At 54.5% G+C, this 20,451-nt stretch overlaps 1 protein-coding gene across 1 annotated transcript in view; it reads left to right on the top strand.

Moving 5' to 3' along the window:
- ARHGAP23 (Rho GTPase activating protein 23) overlaps positions 1–17,720 on the top strand; it is a 69,340-nt gene extending 51,620 nt beyond the window's left edge. The window contains 7 exon segments of the mRNA XM_028089859.2: positions 186–259; positions 532–621; positions 1,608–1,733; positions 9,126–9,167; positions 9,740–9,836; positions 11,938–11,969; positions 15,759–17,720. Of these exon segments, the coding sequence (XP_027945660.2) occupies positions 186–259; positions 532–621; positions 1,608–1,733; positions 9,126–9,167; positions 9,740–9,836; positions 11,938–11,969; positions 15,759–16,802 (1,505 nt within the window). The 3' untranslated portion in view covers positions 16,803–17,720.
- The last annotated feature ends 2,731 nt before the right edge of the window (positions 17,721–20,451 follow it).

Here is a 20,451-nt window from a genome sequence, read left to right as displayed (position 1 = left end):
CAGGTCAGGCGCATGCCTGAGTGTCGCTGTAGTGGATTTGATCCCGTGGACACAAGGCCACGGAGCTCCCCCCCACCCCCCCAAACTGGAACAGCCTGGGCCTCCTCAGCTTGGAAGCAGCTCACCCCGAGAGTGGGAAAAGGGACCACCTCCTGCCTCTCTAAAGAGTCTTCACTGTGTTCTAGACAAATACAACGACTTCATTGAGGCCAATCGCATTGAAGACTCAAGGGAGCGGATGAAGACGCTCCGGAAGCTGGTAAGGAGACAGAGACACCCTTAGGCAGAAAGCAGATGAGGCTGGGAGAGCACCACTGCCCTGGGAGGCCTGGAGTCCAGTGCCACCAATTCCTTCTGTGACCTTGAAGAGGCCCTTCTCCTCTCTGGGCCTCAGTTTCCCCATCTATCCAACAGGGCTGGTTAGAGGGTGGCTTCCAGACCCCCGAGATATGGCAGTGGGAACCCCTGTGGGGCGTGGTGGGAAGGTGGGGCAGCCATCACAGACCCATGCCCCTTCTCACTGCTACCCAGATCCGGGATCTCCCAGGACACTACTATGAAACGCTCAAATTCCTCGTGGGCCATCTGAAGACCATTGCTGACCACTCGGAGAAAAACAAGGTGGGGGGATGCTGGCGTGGAGCGTGGGGGAAGGAAGCATATAGGGTCCTTTCAGCATACTCTGTGCTCCTCCAGGTCAGATAATCCCAAGGCCCTCTAGGCGTACCCTCCTCAGAGGTCATTCTGTCCCCACCCCACCCCTCTGGGCTTCTCCCCTGGAGAACCATCTCCTGAGTTTCTGAGCGCCTCCCAGAGGCAGAGAGCCACAGTCCCGCTGTCTGATGGAAATCTATCCTTGGATCTAGCTTGAATCCCTTGCATTGCATTTTTCTTTTCTTTTCTTTTTTTTAAAGATTTTATTTATGTATTTGACAGAGAGAGAGAGATAGTGAGAACAGGAACACAAGCAGGGGGAGAGGGAGAAGCAGACTCCCTACTGAGCAGGGAGCCTGATGTGGGGCTTGATCCCAGGACCCTGGCATCATGACCTGAGACGAAGGCAGACGCTTAATGACTGAGCCACCCAGGCGCCCACATTTTTCTTTTCTTTTTAAAAAGATTTTAAGTAATCTCTACACCCAACATGGGGCTCGAGCTCACAACCCCAAGATCAAGAGTCACATACTCTACAGACTGAGCCAGCCAGGTGCCCCGCATTGCATTTTTCTAATCAAGCCTCTATATCTTCTGGTTCTGCAGCAGGGAAAATGAATGGAGCTATAGGAATTCTCCCAGTTTTAAAATACCCTTAGAACCTCCAGCAGGTTCCTATTCTGGGATCTCTCACTGTTAGCACAGTATGGGTGAGCAGGTTGGGCACTGCCCTTGGCTGCCAGGCTTGGGATGAGTAAGGCTGAAATCTGGCCTGTGCTGTACTTATCAGGCATCTCCATGCCCAGCAAGGAGGTGTCCATCCCCTAAGCCAGGCACAGCTCGGAATGTGGTTGGGCCTCGGGCCTGAGGGGCCCACAGTGAGGGAGGCCTGGGGGACTGGAGGTCAGAGCTCAGGGGGTGTGAACGCTGACCTGCTCTCCTCCCCGTCCCAGATGGAGCCCAGGAACCTGGCCCTGGTCTTCGGGCCGACGCTGGTGAGGACGTCTGAGGACAACATGGCGGACATGGTGACCCACATGCCGGACCGCTATAAGATCGTGGAGACGCTGATCCAGCACGTAAGCAGCCACGCCAGGCTGCAGCCATGTGCCCCTGGGCATCTCCCTCCTGCGCGCCTGGGTGGATGTGCTCAGGGAAGGAGGAGGCAGCTTAAGCAAATGCTCCTGGGATGGTGAATGCCCTTCAGAAGCAATGGGCTGTGTTTCCTTACCAAACAGGAATGGATCCTAGAATCCCTTTCTTTCTAGAATGTTTCGTCCCCAGCGGGAGAATCAGGAAGCCCTTGAGCTTCCAAGATATGTGTGAGGGTCAGAGGGCGGAGGAAGGTCAGGGAAGACGCTGCTGGGTTGGAGAGGCAAGGGGTGGATGCAGGGGCACCTTCAGAAAGGGGCCCCCAGGAGAAGTGTCCTGGCAGAAACAGGCAGACAGGTGTAAGGGGTGGGGGCAGAGCTCTGCCTTGCCGGCCCCACTGAGGCTTCGGGGAGCAAATGGTGATGCCCAGGGGAGGGGAGGGGAGAGGGGCAGGGCAGAGCAAGGGCTGAGGCGGGTCCTGCACTTGTGCTCCCTACGTCTTGGGCTGGTCTCCTCACTTCTCAGGGCTGCCTGAAGGCACCTCCAGCCCCGGGTCTCTAAGGATTCTACTGACTGTCCATGATGGGATGAGAATCTAGGGCAGCCAACAGAGGGCGCAGGAGGCCTTTGTCCTCTGGAGCCAAACCCAGGACAGCACCGCCCCCTTCTGGGCACTCAGGGATGTTTTTTGAAATCCTAGATTTTCCATTTCCAAATCTCCCTATGGCCTGTAGATGGAACAGACCCCGTCCTGCCAGGAGAAATAAGATTGGCAGCCGGCTAGGGGAACGGGGTCCTTGGCCTCTGCAATGTCACAGATGCTTTAGGGAAGGGCAACCAGGTCATGCTACTTCCATCTTATAGATGAGGAAACTGGTGCTCAGAGAGGAAAGGGACTTGGCTCAAAGTCACATACTAATAAGTGACAGCCCCAGGATTGTAGGCCAGCCTTGTCTGACCAAAGTTTGTGCTTTCCTCTGTCCCTGCTGGGAGGGTGGACTCCTGGGTCCATCCTAGAGCTGACTTGGCTGGCCAGGTGAGGCAGTGGGGTAGACTTTGGTCATGCTGAATGGCCTTGCCTGCTTATTTCCTTCCTTTACTGGGTGGTCAGGGCTCTGAGCCTCAGGAGGGAACATCGAAGGCCTGTTCTCGTGCTAACATTGGGACCACCACTCCAGAGCTGTGAGGGAAGCCCAGGCCACGGGGCAGTGTCAGGGATCCTGATGGGGCCTCAGTCTGGGGCAGCTTATCTCCCTTGGAAAAGTTCATCTCCCCAACCCAACAGATAGTCCCTGGAGCCCCCATGAGTGTGTGCTTTGGGAGGGGGCCAGTGCGGAAGAGAGGGGAGGCTGGCTCCATGGCTCCTAGAGAAGCCCCCGGAAGCCCGAGGCCTGTGGTCAGCTGGGGTGTCAGGAATAGCAGCCTCTGGGAGAAGGGAGGCCCAAAGTGTGTCCACTTACCCTCCCCTAGACCCCCAAGAGGGGGTCCCCAGCCAGTGGCGGCCCCTCCTTTGGGCGGGGTGGCAGGAGGAGGAATATATCTGTCTCCTTCACAGGAGTATTCCCAGCGTCCAGCCTAGTGCCTGGCACATAGTGAATGCTCAGGGTTTGTTGAATGAATGAATGAATGAATGAGTTGCTTTTGAGGTTCTACCTGTCTGGGCTTTGACACTCAGGGATTCATTCCTGGGCACCCATGGAGCTGGAGCCTCTCCATTCTCTGCGTCCTTGGCACTTGAACATAATCAGCCTGGACAGTTGTCAAGGGAATGAGCTACCCCTCTGCAGTCCCCTGGTGTCCACCCACCCAAGTTTGCCGGTGTCCGTCTAGTCCAGAGTCAGCGTAGTCATGAGCCCAGGCAGGATAGGACTTTGGCAGAGAGCACTCTGACTCTGGCTGGGAGCCTGTGGCCAGTCAGTGGATGGTTGAAAGTCGTGGGTGACATGACCTCGATTTCCAGCCGCAGCTGTCACCTGGCCTCCCTGCTGGGGGCTCCTGTCCCCTGTGGAACTCTTGGACAGCAGAGCTGGAAGGGGCCGTCAGGTCCCGAGACCCATCCTTGCGTGGTACAGAGGGCAGAAACTGGTGTGGAAAGGCAGGGATGTGCCCAGGGTCACACAGCACGATCGTGGTGGAATGGAGGTGCACAGACCCAGGTGTTCAGCCTCCCGGTGGCAAGTCGCCAGCCAGCTCATGGCCACGTTCACTAAGCCACCTTAAACCCAAACCAAGACTGCCTCAAGGCATTAGTTCCTTGATTCACCTGGCAAACGCGGTGATTCCTACTTGCTGCATGCTGGGAGTTCTCCACCGCAGCACTAGTGACCTTTGGGGCCAGATAATTCTTCGTGGGGCGCTGTTCTGTGCATCGGAGGATGGTTAGCATCTCTGGCTAGAAGCCAGGAGCATCCCTCCGGTTGTGACAAATGCAAATGTCTGCAGACTTTGCCGAATGCCCCGCGACCGGGGGTGGGGGGCAAACTCACCGAGGCTCAGAAGCACTGGGGCAGGGGGCTGAGGGCTCTGGCTCTGGAGCCAGCCTGCCCGAGTTCACCGCGGCCTCTGCTCCTTGCTGGCTGGGTGGCCTTGACCAAGTGACTGACGCTCTCGTCTGCAGAGCAGAGAGAACAGTAATGCTTATTACCTCACCAAGTAGTTGCAAGGCTTCCGTGAGTGAATAGCTGTGAAGGCCCTCAGATGCCACCTAGCAGCTCGGACGTGCTGTGTGGATTAGTGATGGTGAACGACTGACCTCACAGGCATCACTCCACGCCAGAGGCCGGGGTGCGTGCTGGGCCCCGGAGGTGAACGGAAGCCAGGCCCTGCTCCAAAGGAGCACTGCCCAGTGAAGACCTCACTTCATTTTCTGGGCTCTGGTCAGGGAAGCCCCGTGGAAGGAGCCGACCCTTCCCCAGGTGTAGGGCTGGGACCCTAGTCAGGGGCTCCTTGAAGTGTCATCAAAGGCCTCAAGGAATTTAGCCAGGCAGAGGCAGGACAAAGCATTGCAGGCCGAGGGAACTGGATGTGCACCAGCTCGCGTGCATTCCTCCAGAGAACTCAGGGGTCCCTGGAAGCTTCCTTCACACTTCCGGGCTCCCACAGCACTTTCGGGCACTCTCAAACCGAGTTAAAGACTGGCTTCTCAGGACTCCTGTCCTCAGCCCGTCTCTGGGAACTGCACCTTTTCGTAATTACAGCTAACATCTATTACACACTAACAGTGTGTTGTCCTGAGTGCTTTACGTACTGTATTGCGTTATTTTTAAAAAATTTAAATGGAGGGGGGTGCCTGGGTGGCTCAGTCGGTTAAGCGTCCAACTCTTGATTTTGGCTCAGGTTGTGATCTCGGGGTCATGAGATGGAGCCCCGTGCTGGGTTCCAAACTGGGCGTGGAGCATGCTTGACATTCTCTCCCTCCCTCTGCCCCATCCCTCTCCTGCTCACACGCGTGCGCTCTCTCTCTCTCTCTCAAAAAAAAATTTATTTTTAATGGAGTTATAATTGACATGTAACATTATATTAGTTTCAGGTGTACAACAGAATGATTCGGTATTTGTATATGTTGTGAAATGATCAGCACTCCAAGTCTAGTTACCACCCGTCACCATGCATAGTTACAGTTGTTTTTCTTGTAATGAGAATTCTTTTTAAGATTTATTTATTTATTTTAGAGAGAGAAAGTGAGAGAGAGCAGGGGGAGGGGCAGAGGGGAAGAGAGAGAGAGAATCTCAAGCAGACTCCCCCCGAGCGCAGACCCTGACGTGGGGCTCAATCCCAGGACTCAGGGATCATGACCTGAGCAGAAATCAAGAGAATTTTTTTAAGATTTTATTTATTTATTTGAGAGAGAGAAGGGGAGAGAGAGAGAGAGAGAGCATGAGACGGGGGAGGGTCAGAGGGAGAGGAAGACTCCTCCCTGAGCAGGGAGCCCGATGTGGGACTCAATCCCGGGACTCCAGGATCGTGACCTGAGCCGAAGGCAGTGGCTTAACCAACTGAGCCACCCAGGCGCCCAAGAATTTTAAAGATTTATTCTCTTAGTAGCTTCCAAGTAGACAATAGAGTGTTATTAACTATAGTCATCATGCTCTATACTACATCCCCATAACTTATTTATTTTATAATTGGAAGTTTGTACCTTTCGACCCCCTTCATCCCCTTGGTCCTCCCCCAACTCCTGGCAACCACCGACCTGTCCTCTCTACCTATGAGCTTGGATTTTGTTTGTCTGTTTGTTTGTTTTCGATTCCACATATAAGTGAGAGCATACGGTATTTGTCTTTCTCTGTCTGACTTATTTCATTTAGCATAGTGTCCTCGAGGTCCACCCATGTGGTCACAAATGGCAAGATTTCCTTTTTATGGCTGAGGAGTATTCCATTTTGTATACATACCACGTCTTCTTGATCCATTACTCCCCTGATAGACACTCAGGTCGCTTCCATATCTTGGCTATTGTAAATAATGTGCTGCAATGAACGTCAGGGTGCAGATATCTTTTCTTGTTGTTGTTTTTTTTTTTTCCTTCAGATAAATACCCAGAAGTGGAATTGCTGGATCCTAGGGTTGTTCTATTTTTAACTTTTGAAGAGCCTCCATACTGGTTTCCATAGTGGCTAAGCCATTTTACATCCGCACCAACACTGTGTGAAGGTTCCCTTTTCTCCCACATTCTCTCCAACACTTGGTATTTCTAGTCCTTTTTATAATAGCCATATGGGATTTCATTTTAATTCTCACCACAATTCTAGAAGTAGATACTCCTATTATGTCCATTTTACAGATAAGTAAATAGACTCAGAGAGGTCATTTACCTGAGGTGAACTTGAGCCTGAGACGACTGACTTTAGATCTTGCATTATTTATTTATTTTTTTTTAAAAGATTTTATTTTTATTTATTTGACAGAGAGAGAGACAGTCAGAGAGGGAACACAAGCAGGGGGAGCAGAAGAGGGAGAAGCAGGCTTCCCGCACAGCGGGGACCCCAATGCGGGGCTCAATCCCAGGACCCTGGGATCATGACCTGAGCTGAAGGCAGATGCCCAATGACTGAGCCACCCAGGCGCCCCATTGCATTATTTTTTTTAAGATTTTATTTCTTTATTTGAGAGAGATGGAGAGAGAGAGCTCATGTGTGCATGAACGCATGAGTGCAGGAGTTGGGGGGAGGGGCAGAGGGAGAGAGAGAGAAGCAGACTCCCCGCTGAGCAGGGAGCCCCGATGCAGGGCTTGATCCCAGGATCTAAGGTGTAGGCAGGTTAATGCTTAACTGGCTGAGCCACCCAGGCACCTAGATCTTGTATTATTTCTTATTCTCTGTCCTTCCAAACCAACTTTCTCTCTGCTTATTTTATTTATTTTTAAACAAACGGTATTTTATTTTATTAAGTAATCTCTATGCCCAACGTGGGGCTTGAACTCATGATCCCAAGATCAAGAGTTGCACAGTCTACCAACTGAACCGGCCAGACACCCCAAATATTTTTTATTTTTAATTTTTATTTTTTTAAGAGATTTATTTATTTGAGAGGCAGAGCGAGAGAGCACGGGGGGAACAGCAGAGGGAGAGGGAGAAGCAGGCTCCCCGCTGAGCAGGGAGCCCCACATGGGGCTCGATCCCAAGATCCTGAGAGCATGACCTGAGCCGAAGACAGATGCTTAACTGACCGAGCCACCCAGGCCGCCCCTCTGCGTGTTTTAATTTTCAATCAGTGAGCTTAGCTCATTTGCTTGATTCTAATTTCTGTACTGTTAGGGCTTATCTTTGCTATCTTAAATGTCAATTTTCTCTTTACCCCATTTTCATTTTGTCTCTCTTCAGTATGTCCTTCCTTGCTTTGGATGAATTGACTTTTATTTTCCTGATGTGAAAATTATACAATTTATAAAGTCCATACTGTGTTTAATCATACAGTTATAACAGTCCATACTTATGTTTCATTTTCACTGACAATTTCTAAACTCATCAATATCCATTGTCTTCCTTCCACCACATCTAAAAGCCAAGTACCTCAGTGTATTCTCACTCATACGCAGAGAGGTTTCTCCCTCTGCGTTCGAAACCCACGGCGTCATGGAGATACTTTGTGTGTGTTTGTGCATGTGTGTGAGTATCCTTTCTTGGATCGACAATGGACTTTTCTTTTTTTTTTTTTAAGATTTTATTTATTTGAGAGAGAGAGAATGGGAGATAGAGAGCACAAGAGGGAAGAGGGTCAGAGGAAGAAGCAGACTCCCTGCCGAGCAGGGAGCCCGATGCGGGACTCGATCCCGGGACTCCAGGATCATGACCTGAGCCAAAGGCAGTCACTTAACCAACTGAGCCACCCAGACGCCCGACAATGGACTTTTCTATGCTACTATCCATCCTTACTTCTCAGAGCCTGTTGCTCCACCCTGGAGTTATTTCTTTATGAGCTCATGTAACAATTAAGAGAGTCTTTGTGCAGTAAGCTTTCTGATGTCTTAGAATAGCTGTAGTTTACACTCAAAAGTGAGAGTTTAGCAGGGTATAAAATCCGAGGTTCCAAATTCTTGCGTTTGCAGTCCAGCAATACAGTGAAAATATTGTCTTCTTGTGTCTGCTGCTGCTGAAAGTTCTAGTTACAGCTGATACTTGCTCATTTGCAAGCAATCTGTTTTTGTTTTTCAGAAAACTTTTAGGGTTTTATCTTCAAGATTCTCAAATGTCACAAAATGTATTTAAGAATGGGATTTTCACTTTATTTTCTATCCTGTTTGACATTTATGTGAAAACCCTTGCCTGCCTTCCCCTCAGGGAACCTCCTAACACTTCCCTCCAGGCACTTCTCTTTCCTGGCCAGGGGAGGGGGTGCCGCCCCAGGGCAGTGCGGTGCCCAGGGCTGGGGAGGGGTACACGGCTCTGGCAGCCACGACTGGTCTTCTCCCTGCAGTGGCCCCAACCGGCACTAGATGGCGCTGCTGCTCCCCCACCCTCCCGCTTCTGGCCTGTGGGTTGGGAGCGAGTCACCGTGATGCACACTGTACAGAGTCTAGTGATAGCCAGGCCTAGAAGCTCTCCCTGAGCCTGCACTCCATCAGTCCTCAGCCCCCTCCCAGTCCAGGCTGCGTTTCCCTCCCACACTGGGGTCCAGCCCTTTCTCTCCCCACGGGTTTCTCATAGCCTGTGGAGTTGGGTCCTGGGATTCATCAACCTCCCTTGGGGACTTCTAGTAACCAGGTGCAGATGGGGGTTGTTGAAAAGAGGGGGGACCCTCACCTCTTGGTGCCCCCTCCTGCCCCGCTCCATCTGGCGTCTGAGTGGGGTCTTCTGGACTATGCAGGTCAGGAGCCTGTGTCTCTGTCTTCCCTCAGCCCCTTTCCACACTGAGTTCACTTCCTTTTGTCTCCTCTGCAGTCAGACTGGTTCTTCAGCGATGATGAGGACAAGGGAGAGAGAGTAAGTGATGCAGAGGGAAGGCGGGGCTGGGTCTGAGCTGAGGTGGGCCCTCGTCCCAGGCTGGGGGCCAGGAGGGGGCAGGCAGCAAGACTCAAGCAGGGGAAGGTCCCTGTCTTTGGGGCTTCCCAGTCTGATGGAGGAAACATAGACCCTCTCCTCAGGAGCCTCTAATCTAATGGGAGACACAATCCTTGCCTTCATGAGCCCCCAGTCTAAGGGGGGAAATATAAGCCTTACCCTAAGGAAACTGAGTCCAAGTCTTATCTGGAGGATACAGGTCTTAGGAAGGTCCAGTCTGATGGGGAAGACACAGCTCCTGCCTTCAGCTGAGGGAGCAGCTCCAGCCTTTGAGGGTTCAATCAAGGTGTTGGAGAAGGCACAAAACAGTCTAATGGGGGACATGTGGGACCTGCCCTCAAGAGTGCCTGACCAATGAGAGAGACAGCAGCTGCCCTGGTGAGCCCCGGTCTGATGGAGGAGTCATGGGCCTTGCCTTCAGGTTACCCCAGTTTTGCGGGATTCACAGTCTGGCCATCTGAGGGCATGCTGGCTGACCCTCCTCCTGTTTGCAGACTCCTGTGGATGACAAGGAGCCTCAGTCAGTGCCCAACATTGAGTACCTCCTGCCTAACATTGGCAGGACAGTGCCCCCTGGTGACCCAGGTTCAGGTGAGTGCCCGGGCTTGGGAAGGGGTGGGGGGTGGGGGTGGGATCCGCACTCCCCAGGGTCCCAGATGCCTGGCCAGATGCCCAGTTTCCCTGCTCTGCCCCAGTGGGGCCCTTCCCTGCGCCCCACCACCGAGACTGGGCTGTGGCAGGGTCTTCTCCGCTCTAGGGAGGTCTGGCTTGCCTGTGCGCCCGCCTCCTTGTCTGCTCAGCGGCCCCCGGGGCTGGGTAGGGGCTTTGTTCACCCTCCTTCACTGGTTTCCTTCCTGAGCTTTTTATTTCTCACGGGCTGTGTCCTTCTGGGCATATTTCCTCTTTTTAATTTTTCTTCCTTTTCTCCTTGTACCCCTCCACCCTCCTGTCTCTTCTCCCTGTGCTCTCCTCCCACCCCTGGACCCTGCCCCTCTCTTCTCTCCTTCCCCTCCTCCAGCGGACCTGTTGGAGATTTAAAGGGTACAGTGTGGCATTGCGGCCTCGGTCACTAACAGTGGCGGGTGATTATAAGAAGGCTGGGCAGGCCCGAGGGGCACGCAGAAAGGTCCCGGGCTGTGAGCACCCCGATGTGACATACCAGCTCCCCACGCTTGTTAACAACTTACCCCCACCCTAACCCTCCCATCTGAAAGCCCCTTCTCGGGAGGAAGGAGGTTTGTTGGAGGCAGATCCTATCCCCTTGCCAGGAAGTCTGGGCACCGCATGTTGCCCCCCCACAATCCCCAGACCCTGGCCTTCTCTCTGTGCCGAGCCCGGCCACTTCGGGTTATCCGGACAGGAGGAGGCTTGGCTGTAAGGAGGACCCAGCCTGTCTAGACACGGGTGACGTCACCCCCAGAAGCCCCTCTATAGCTGCAGCTCCTGCCTCAGTTGCCTCCAAGGGCCGGCTCTTCCCGTGTCTGAAACCAGAGCCCCTGGTCACTCAGCCCTTTAGTCCTGTTTCTGGGCGTAGAGCCTCGAACAGAGTAGCCCAGAGCAGTCCCTTCTTGGCTCAAGGCACTAACTTGTCCTGCCCCATGGAGGAGCTCCCCTCAGTGTTTTAGCTGCTCCTGTCTCTGACGGAGGCATTCCACAGCACCCCTAGTCCCCAGAGGCAGGCTGAGGAAGGGCCAGAGGACAAGGTGGGAGGGGGTGGCAGAGAGGAGCCCCCCGTTTCTTCTAATCACCTGCTGCCGCACCCCTGCCCCGTGTGTCTCGCTGTGTGGTCGGCCATCTGCCCTTCTCACTGTGTGCAGGGGAGGGCTGGGGAGGAGGACTCGCTTGCTTGCCAGAGAGTGTGGATTAACCGTGCCTGTGCGCTGCCCCATCAGACCCCGGGAGGTCCTTAGAGCAGCCTGGAGAACACCCCGCCAGGATTGGCTTCTGGTTCCTTCTCCACCCCAATGATATGAAGGGAGTGGGACCCAAGTACCATGGATGTAACAGTTTTATTCTTCTTCATAACTCTGGTAATAAACAGGGGCCTTGCCCCATCAGGGCAGATTGACCTGGAGTCTGGAGCTGGAGCTTAGCAAAGCCGAAATCACCAGCCCACTCTACCTCCTATGTCCCGCCCACCTGCTGTCTGCCCCATACTCCATCCTACACAGGGCCCGTCGTCTTCTTCCTGTCCTGGAGCTGGGGTGGGGTGGAGGTAGATGTAGGGCCCCCACCTGTCCATGCACTGTGTGGTCTCCATTCCTTCAGAGCATCTGTGATTTGCCGTGTTTCATTGTGGTTTCTGTGGACTGCATCTGGTATTTGGTATTTTCTCTCCAGTGCTTCAGAGTAACAGGGACAGGAGGGGAGGGGAGAGGAACTAGGCCCAAAGAAAAGCCCCCCCAACCCCGCACCGCTTGCCCTTGACCCTGGCAAATGAGGGTCTAGGGACTGGCAGCCTGATGTCATTTCCTGCCTCAAAAGGAAGTGGTGATTGACATCATTAGCCCCTCCATCCCTGTCCCACAGGAAATGACATCAGAAGCCCATCACACTCCCAGGACCTGGGGAGAGCTCAGGTGTCTGAACTCCCTGGTTTCTGAAGCCTCCGAGGAGAGGGAATCGTGTTCACAAGACAGCCTCCTCCTGCCCCAAATTAACTTTCATTTTTACTTCTCACTCTCCCCAACAGATTCCACCACCTGCAGTTCAGCCAAGTCCAAGGTGAGTGCCAAAGCCATTCTGAAGGCTTTATCCCTGTCCAGGCCAGCCCGCTCTTTGCTTTTTGGTCAAAGGAATTGGGAGAAGTGCCCGTGGCCCTGAGGAAGGTTGCTGGTCACTAGGAAGGCAGGTGGGAAGGACTGTGTGTACGAGGTTAGCAGAGAAGCTACTCACCTTGGCAGGGCTTCGGGAGGCGTCTGGGGGAAGAGAAGGATCTCGCTTGGGAGTTAGACGCCCGGGGGGCAGCGTGCCCAGTGGTCAGAAGCACACACAGTCCTGGGACTGAGTCCTGGCTCCACCACTCAGTAGCTTCGGGACATCGGGCAAGTTGCTTAACCTCTTTGTGACCCTCAGCTTCCTCATCTGTAAATGAGGCCTGATATTTATCCCCATTTATGGGGATATGGGAACCGACAGCTATGTTTGCTACAGTAACTATGCTTTTTGGAGAGCCCAAAGCAAGCAGAAGGAAGCAAAGAATAAAGACAAGAGCATCAATCAATGAATTGAAAACAATCGAGAAAATCAATGAAACCAGAGCTGGTTCTTTGAACCAGCCCTCACAGCCAGCTAGTCCTGGCTGCTTCAGAGCCTGCCTTCTGAGACAGAGCCATTAGGCGAGCATGGCTGCCCAACTCTTAGAGCTGGATGGCCAAGGGGGTTGTCTTGGTCAGCTCGGGCTGCTGTAACTAAATGCCACATACTGGGTGGCTTACACAACAGACATCTATTTCTTCACAGTTCTCGAGGCTAGACGTCCAAGATCAAGGTGTCAGCATGGTCAGTTTCTGCTGAGAGCTCTCTTCCTTTCTTGTGGATGGCTGCCTTCTCGCTCTGTCCTCCTAGAGCAGAGACAGAGAGCAACAGCACCAGCTCTCTGGGGTCTGTGTAACAGTACCAATGCCACCATCAGGCCATGGCTGCATTACCCGCCAAAGGCCCCATCTCCAAATACACGGGGGGTCCGGCTTGCTTCAGCAGATGGCTTCGGGGAGGGGGACACAATTCTGTCTGTAGTAGTGGGTGAAATCACAAAACATTGGTGATCGAACTGGACTCGTTTCGGTCTGGGTCTCCAAGCATTGGCCAGGGTCCCAGTGAGCCCAGTGTGCCCGACACCAAGTAGATGCTCATCATATATCAGAAGAATGTAGTGGGGGGGGCGGGGCGCCTGGGGGGCCCAGTCAGTTAAGTGTCCAACTCTTGATTTTGGCTCAGGTCAAGATCTCGTGGTCGTCAGAGCCGCGTGGCGGGCTCTGCGCTGGGCGTGGAGCCTGCTTGGGATTCTCTCTCTCCCTCTCCCTCTGCTCCTCCCCTCCCTACTTGCACGCTCGCTGTCTCTCTCAAAAAAAAAAAAAAAAAAAAAGGAAAGAAAGAAAAGGAAAAGAAAGAAAAAAGAAGAAGAGTGTACTGGACAGAAAGAAAGAAGGCCGCTTTAGTCTGGGACAGAGGTCCTTGCAACCTCTCCATAGAACCTCTGACTGCACACCTGTGGGGCAGGGAGCTCACTCCATCAGAAGATTGCTGTGACAGGGAGCAAGTTCATCACAGTGACCTGAGCCTAGCTCCATGTTACTTCCATCCATTGCTCCTGCTAGCCTCCTGGCTTCCCATAGCCTCTCCTGGGCTGACCCCTTGACCTTTCTGTGCATGTACTGACCTCTGCATTCCTGGAAGGGACCATCATGACCTCACTGCTTCTGTAACTAGCAGGAGGAGAGGATAATTTGATCAGATGGTCCTAGTGGCCTCTCAAGTCTCTCCGAGAGCATTGGCCAGATGAGAAAGTGGCACTGGCCACCCTGTGCCTCGGGGAGATCACAGCAGAGCCCCCATATTGCACAACTCCAGGGATTGCCTTCAGGAGCCCTGTTGACAGCCACGGCCCAGGAGCCACGTGCCTCTGAATCCTGACTCCCTGACGTGCGTCACCTTTTTCAGAACTAGCTGATGTGAGAGAGTATGGTAGATTGCGGGGGCCATGCGAGGCTTCTCTGGGTCTCCATTCAGTATTAGCTCTGTGGCTGAACCAGGAGGTGGCCTGTGAGGAGGGGTCACAGGGCAGGCCATTCCAGCCCAGCAGGGGGAGCAGTTTCAGCCTCTGCTTCCTCAGGGCTTCCTGTGTTGAGGGGACTGCATTCACCCATGAGTCCTTCACTTAACATTTATTGAGCATCTGTTATGTGCCAGGCATGGCGCTAGGGGTCATGGATGCAAACACAAATAAGCCACAGACCTTGCTCTCAAGGAGCTCAGGATTTGATGCAGATGGCGTGGAAACAGACCTATCCTGATGGGAGAAGAGCAGGTGCAGCTGTGTTTTCAAAGGGCGAGGCAAGGGCTGAGAGGCGGCCGCACGGAGGCTGCCCTGTTTCAGCTGGGCCTAGTAGGAGGATTTAGAGCACACCCAGCACATAGGGTGGGCTGGGGGGCGGTGGCTAAGGGCTGCCAGTGTTAACATGCAGGTGAGTCTGGCTGGAGTGTAGGCTGGGTTGGGGTTGGGGTAGGGAGGGCCCTAGGCTGGGAAAGTTGGGACCAGATTGTGAAGGGCCCTGTGTCTGAGCTTCATCCTGGTGGGGGTGGAGGTGCCCTGCAGAGTCTGGAGGTGATCAGATTCCCACCTAGTCTTAGAAGGACTGATTGCTCTAGGGGAGGAGGGACTGGGGTAAGGCAAAGGTGGAGGCAGGGAGTCCTATCAGGAGAGGGCAGAAAGGCCCAGAAAAGGCCGTGTGAGGGCCTGAAAAGAGGATGGTGAGGATAGGCTGGCTTTGCGAGTCACTTCGGGAGAATTGAGAAGAAGCAGGGGAGAGGGAGGAGGCAGAGAATCTCACCTTAAGGTGGGGAACGTGAATGCAGGTGGTTTGGGGCAGGGCGTGGGGGCATAGTGCAGTTGCAGATAGGTGAATTTCGGGTGCCTGCAGAAACCTTGTTTGAGGGGGTCTTGCAGTTGGAAGAAGAGTTCTGGAGTTCAAGGGATAGTTTGGTGTTGGCCAGTGATGGGCAGCATGGGCTCTGCTGGGGCATCCAGGAAGGCTAGGACAAGAAAACACCCACAGGGCTTAGCAGTGAGAACGGGGCGGGAAGGTGCCCAGCGTGGGGTTGGAAATCAGTGTTTGGGAGCAGCATCCATCCAGACCGTCGGATTCGGATTGTGCAGGATCCTGCGGCCTCTCCTGGCGGCAGAGCTGAGGGCTCCATTGATATGGGGATGCCGATTGTGGGTGGCGCGCTGGTGGATTGGCTGAAACGCCCGCCCGTGGGCTGCAGTGGGAAAGGGAAGTGAACTTGGGCCCATTGCCCTGGAGAGGCCCATACATACGGAGTAGGTGGAAAGGCAGGTTTCCCAGGTGGGGGTGAGTGGAGATGGAAGGGGTAGAAGCCGCCGTCGGAGGGAGGTCCCCGCCAGGATCTGGTGGTTATCATCCGGGACAGTCTATGTGAAATGGGTTCAAACTGTCAAGTGTATTCCCTGTTGAGAGACTCTTATCACCAGAGCCGTGTCTAAAGGCTTTCGCTAGCGCTGGGCATGGGGAATGGAGGGGAAGGTGGGCGGAGGTGAGGGACCGGCGCCCAGCTCACAGGAAAGAGCCGAGAGTCTCTGGATTGAGGCCAGAGCGGGTGCTGAGGGGGCTGCGGGGTTGGCTGGCTCCTCGGTGGGGACCGGGTGGGTAGTGACGCTGCCGCGGGCACAGCCCTCGGGGAGGAACGGCGGGGGCGCGGGGCCGGACCCCGTTGCGGCCGGGTGCCGCGGTGCGGGGGCGCCTCCTGCATTCTGGCCTGTCTCCCGCGCAGGGCTCGTGGGCCCCCAAGAAGGAGCCGTACGCCCGGGAGATGCTGGCGATCTCCTTCATCTCGGCGGTCAACCGCAAGCGGAAGAAGCGGCGGGAGGCGCGGGGGCTGGGCAGCAGCACCGACGACGACTCGGAGCAGGAGGCGCACAAGCCCGAGGCGGGGGCGCCGGGGGCGCGGGAGCAGCCGGAGGGGCCGCTGCCGGGCGGCGCCGCCGCCGCCGCCCCCGCCCCCGAGGCCCCCGGCCGCCTCAGCCCCCCGGCGGCGCCGGACGAGCGGCCGGCCGCGGACACGCGCTCCATCGTCTCGGGCTACTCCACCCTGTCCACCATGGACCGCAGCGTGTGCTCGGGCGCGGGCGGCCGGCGGCCGGGCGCGGGGGACGAGGCGGACGACGAGCGCAGCGAGCTGAGCCACGTGGAGACGGACACGGAGGCCGGCGCGGGGCCCGGGGGGCGCCCGGCGCGCCGGCCGTCCTTCAGCTCGCACCGCCTCATGCCCTGCGACACCCTGGCGCGCCGCCGCCTGGCCCGCAGCCGCCCGGACGCCGAGGGCGCGGGCGCCGGGCGGGGCGGTCCCCGCGCCGCGGAGCCGCCGGGCTCGGCTTCGTCCAGCAGCCAGGAGTCGCTGCGCCCCCCGGCGGCCGCGGCGGTGGCGGCGCTGGGCTCGCGGCCGTCGCGCATCGAGGCGCTGCGGCTGCGCCTCCGCGGCACCGCCGACGACATGCTGGCCGTGCGGCTGCGGCGGCCGCTGTCGCCCGAGACGCGGCGGCGCCGGAGCAGCTGGCGGCGCCACACGGTGGTGGTGCAGAGCCCGCTGACCGACCTCAACTTCAACGAGTGGAAGGAGCTGGGCGGCGGCGGCCCCCCGGAGCCCGCGGGCCCTCGGGCGCACAGCGACAACAAGGACTCGGGCCTCAGCAGCTTGGAGTCCACCAAGGCGCGGGCCCCGTCGTCCGCGGCCTCGCTGCCGCCCGGGAACCCGGCGGCCCTGCAGAGCCAGCCCCCGCGCCGCTCGGCCGCCTCCCGCCTCCACCAGTGTCTGTGACCGGCCGCCCTCCCCCAGTTTTCTCTGGCTTGCACCCCCTCTCCTCTTGCCCCCCGGTGCGTCTGGCGCTGCAGGCCGCGCCTCCCTAGTTTGTGTGCGGGGACGGCCAGGAGGTGGGCAGGCGAGAAGGTCCGGCTGGACGAGCAGTTGGGGGGGGGGACCCCGGAGGTAACAGGAGTGGGGGAGACGAGAGGGGCCAGGCTGCTAGGGGCTCTGTGACAGAGTGGGCCCTTCTGTGTCTGCACTTAGAGACCCTTGTTGGCCATGGAGTGTGGGTAGGGAACCCCCAAGTCTCAGACTAAAGGAAAGACACAGGGTGATGCTGGCTCTTGGCTTCTTTCCTCTGCCCCTGTCCATTAGCTCCCAGCTCCCAGCTCCTCGCTGAGGGGAAGGGGGTGAATGTATGCCAGGGGAGAGGAGACGGAGCAGGGTGGTGTCCCTGGGGGAAAGGGGGCCTGTGTAGCCAGGGCGCGAGTCACTGTCAGAAGGTGTTTCCGCAGCAACTTCTGCCACTCCTGCCCCACCACGCTCACCAGGGCGCCCTGCCTTTGCTGCCTCCAGGGATCCTGCCCCTGCTGCTTGTCAGAGCCAGGGAAGGAAGTTAGGGCTGCTCCACAGAGGCAGGACTGAGACTCTTACCAAGGTTACTCCCCTCACCAACTTTTTGCCAACCCTTAAACCACCCTCACTAAGCGTGTTGACCATGGGGAGCTAGCTGCCCGTTCCCCAGAGACTTAGGGGAGGGTCCAGGGTCCCCCTCCCCCCCCACCACTTCCCCAGGCCTCCCTTGCCTGTCTTTTCCTTCTTCCAGCTGTGCCTGCTTCTGCCACACCTCAGGCACACAGACCCCACCTTCTTTCTTTAGGAGGGGGCGTAGGAAACATCCCTGGTGTCTCACTCTCTTTCTCTCTCCCTCCTCTCTCTGTCACACACACACACACACACACACACACACACACACACACACGCGCACACTGATTTATGGGGTCTGAGCTGGGCTGTTCCTTCAGGATGGGCGGGACCCAGCCCCCTCTTCTTCCCACACTTTGTAAATAGACCTCAGACCACCAGGACTCCCCACACATGCCCTCACTTATTCCAGGGAAGCCCGGGTGGGGTTGTGAACCCCACTGCCACGTCTGTCGGTCCTCTTGTTTTATGCAAAGATTTGCTGTAAAGTAGATTTCTCTCTTCTCCCTCCCTGATCCTTTTATTGTAAATATTGTCTCTAAATGTGTAACATATTATAAAGAATTTATAAGGATTTTTAAAGATGTTTTGCTCATTTAAAAAAGTGTTGTAACAGTGTTGGATAAGCCTCTGGCCCCACGTGCGCATGTCTCCTTTCACTGTGTCCTTGACACACCTCTCTAGGCGACAACTAAGATTTCCTGCTTCTGAAAAGTCCTGTCTTAAAAGTATAGTCTCTATCTTGGAAATAAATGGCCTTCCTTGAGGCACGAGTCAGCTGTGTCGCTTGTTTCGGAAGGAGGGAAGGGCAGGAGTGGAGCTGCGAGGGGAAAAGTGGGAGGGGCTGGACCGGGTACTGGCTGAGTGGAGACACACCTCTGCCTCCTGCTAGCTTTGTAGGTATCCTTGGGGACTCGCATGAGCAATGACATGGGCACGGGATACAAGCCGGAAGGGTGGCAGACCCTCATTGCTGCAAGAGGTTGCCGTTTCTGGATTCCTCTAGAGGCTTTCTGGATTCCTCTAGAGGCCAGGTAGGTGCACAGGCACCTTCCTTCTCAGGCCTGCCTAGACCTTCAGAAAGGTCCAGAGGTGCTGCCCAGCAGACAGGAGGCTTGGGCAAGGCCCAGGCCACTGATAGGCCCATCCCGGCTGGCTGTCACCAGGGGCACTCTAGGCCCATGCAGTATCCAGAGAGAACAAGAATGGGTTTTGTCCATTGTCTTATCCCACACGTGCAAGTTTACAACATGGGATGGGCTTTCTTCAATGTCATGGTTCTAGAGGTACCATTGCCAGCTTCCAGGCTGCCTCTGATGAGCGTCCTGTAGGAAAAGCAGGTGACATTCCTCTAAGAGAACCTAGGGGAGAGCCCTGGAGCTGGGTAGAGCTCACTCACTGAATCCTCCTTCCTTTCTCTACCCTCCCCTACCCCCAGGTTGTTTTTGTTTGGCAAATTAGCTCACTGCTAGTGTTGTGGGCTCACACAGGCCCCAAGTCCCAACTCAGTCCTGCAACACTTTGGAGCTCCGCATCATTGTTATCTCCATTTTATACAGGAGGAAACTAAGGCACAGAGAAATGACATGACCTGTCCAAGGTCACACAGCTAATAAGCTGGTGGAGCCGGGATAAATCTAAGCCCAGAGAAAGGACATAAGTTTAAGGTTACCTGCCCATTGGGATACCTTCTCCAGGCTGTATTAGGCTTTGGATGTAAAAGGCAACTGCCTAGGGGTGCCTGGCTGGCTCAGTTGGTAAAGCATCTCTTGATCTCGGGGTCATAAGTTCAAGCCTCACATTGGGCATGAAGCCTACTTTAAAATAAAATGAAATTTCAGACCCATTATTTAAAAAAATAAATAAAAGGCAACTGCATAAAACAATAATTATAAATTGTGTCGGCAGTTTTATAATCTGCTTATAACCTCTATGGATGAGATCTGTATGACATTAGTCGTACAAAGGTGTGGGGAGGGAATGGGGCTAGACTGAAGCAGAGTTTTTATACACTATTAAAATTAACTTAGTATTTATCCAAACTATATTTTTTTAGTTTATTTATTTGTTTATTTATTTATTTTAGTAACCACTACACCCAACGTGTGGCTCGAACCCATGACCCCAAGATCAAGAGTCACACACTATTCATCTTCTGAATGAACCAGCCAGGCGCCCCAAATGCAAACTATATTGTGTTAAGTGAAGATGCTGCTAATTGTAATGCCCAGGGCAACACCTAAGAAGATAATTCCAAAAAACGCTGTAAATGAAACAGGGAATTAAAAATATACACTAGGGGTGTATCAGTGTGTTAAATAGCTGCCTTCCGCTCAGGTCATGATCTCGGGGTCCTTGGATTGAGTCCCGCATGAGGCTTCCTGCTCAGCGGGGAATCTGCTTCTCCCTCACCCTCTGTACTCTCAAGTAAATAAATAAAATCTTTTTTTTTAAATACACTAGAAAATATCTATCTTAACAAAAGAAGGCAGGAATCAAGAAACAGAAAACAAAAAAAGAAACCCATAAGACATGAAAAAAATAGCAAAATGGCAGACATAAATCTTCTCAGTAGTTACATTGAACGTAAATGGGGCAAACAGCCCAATCAAAGGCAGGGAGTGCAGAATAGATTTAAACACATGATCGAACTACATGCTGTTTATAAGAAATTTAGGTTCAAAGGCACAAAAATGTTTAAAAGGATGGAAATAGATGCCATACAGAGTTACCAACAGAGAGGTAGAGTAGCTGTGCAAGTTTGAGACAAAACAGATATTGAGGAGACAAAAACTATTACTTGAGACAAGAAGGACATTTATAATGATAAGAGGGTCTATCAAGAAGATAAAATTATTATAAATATATATGCTTCTAACAACAAAAGCCTGGGTGGCTCAGTCGGTTAAGGGTCTGCCTTTGGCTCAGGTCATGATCCCAGGGTCCTGGGATCAAGCCC

This window comes from Eumetopias jubatus, unplaced genomic scaffold (genome assembly GCF_037043125.1).
Source record: "Eumetopias jubatus isolate StellerSeaLion01/CBP00866 unplaced genomic scaffold, mEumJub1_p1.0 scaffold_10, whole genome shotgun sequence".
Taxonomy (NCBI): domain Eukaryota; kingdom Metazoa; phylum Chordata; class Mammalia; order Carnivora; family Otariidae; genus Eumetopias; species Eumetopias jubatus.
This window is presented reverse-complemented; position numbering and strand designations above follow the sequence as displayed.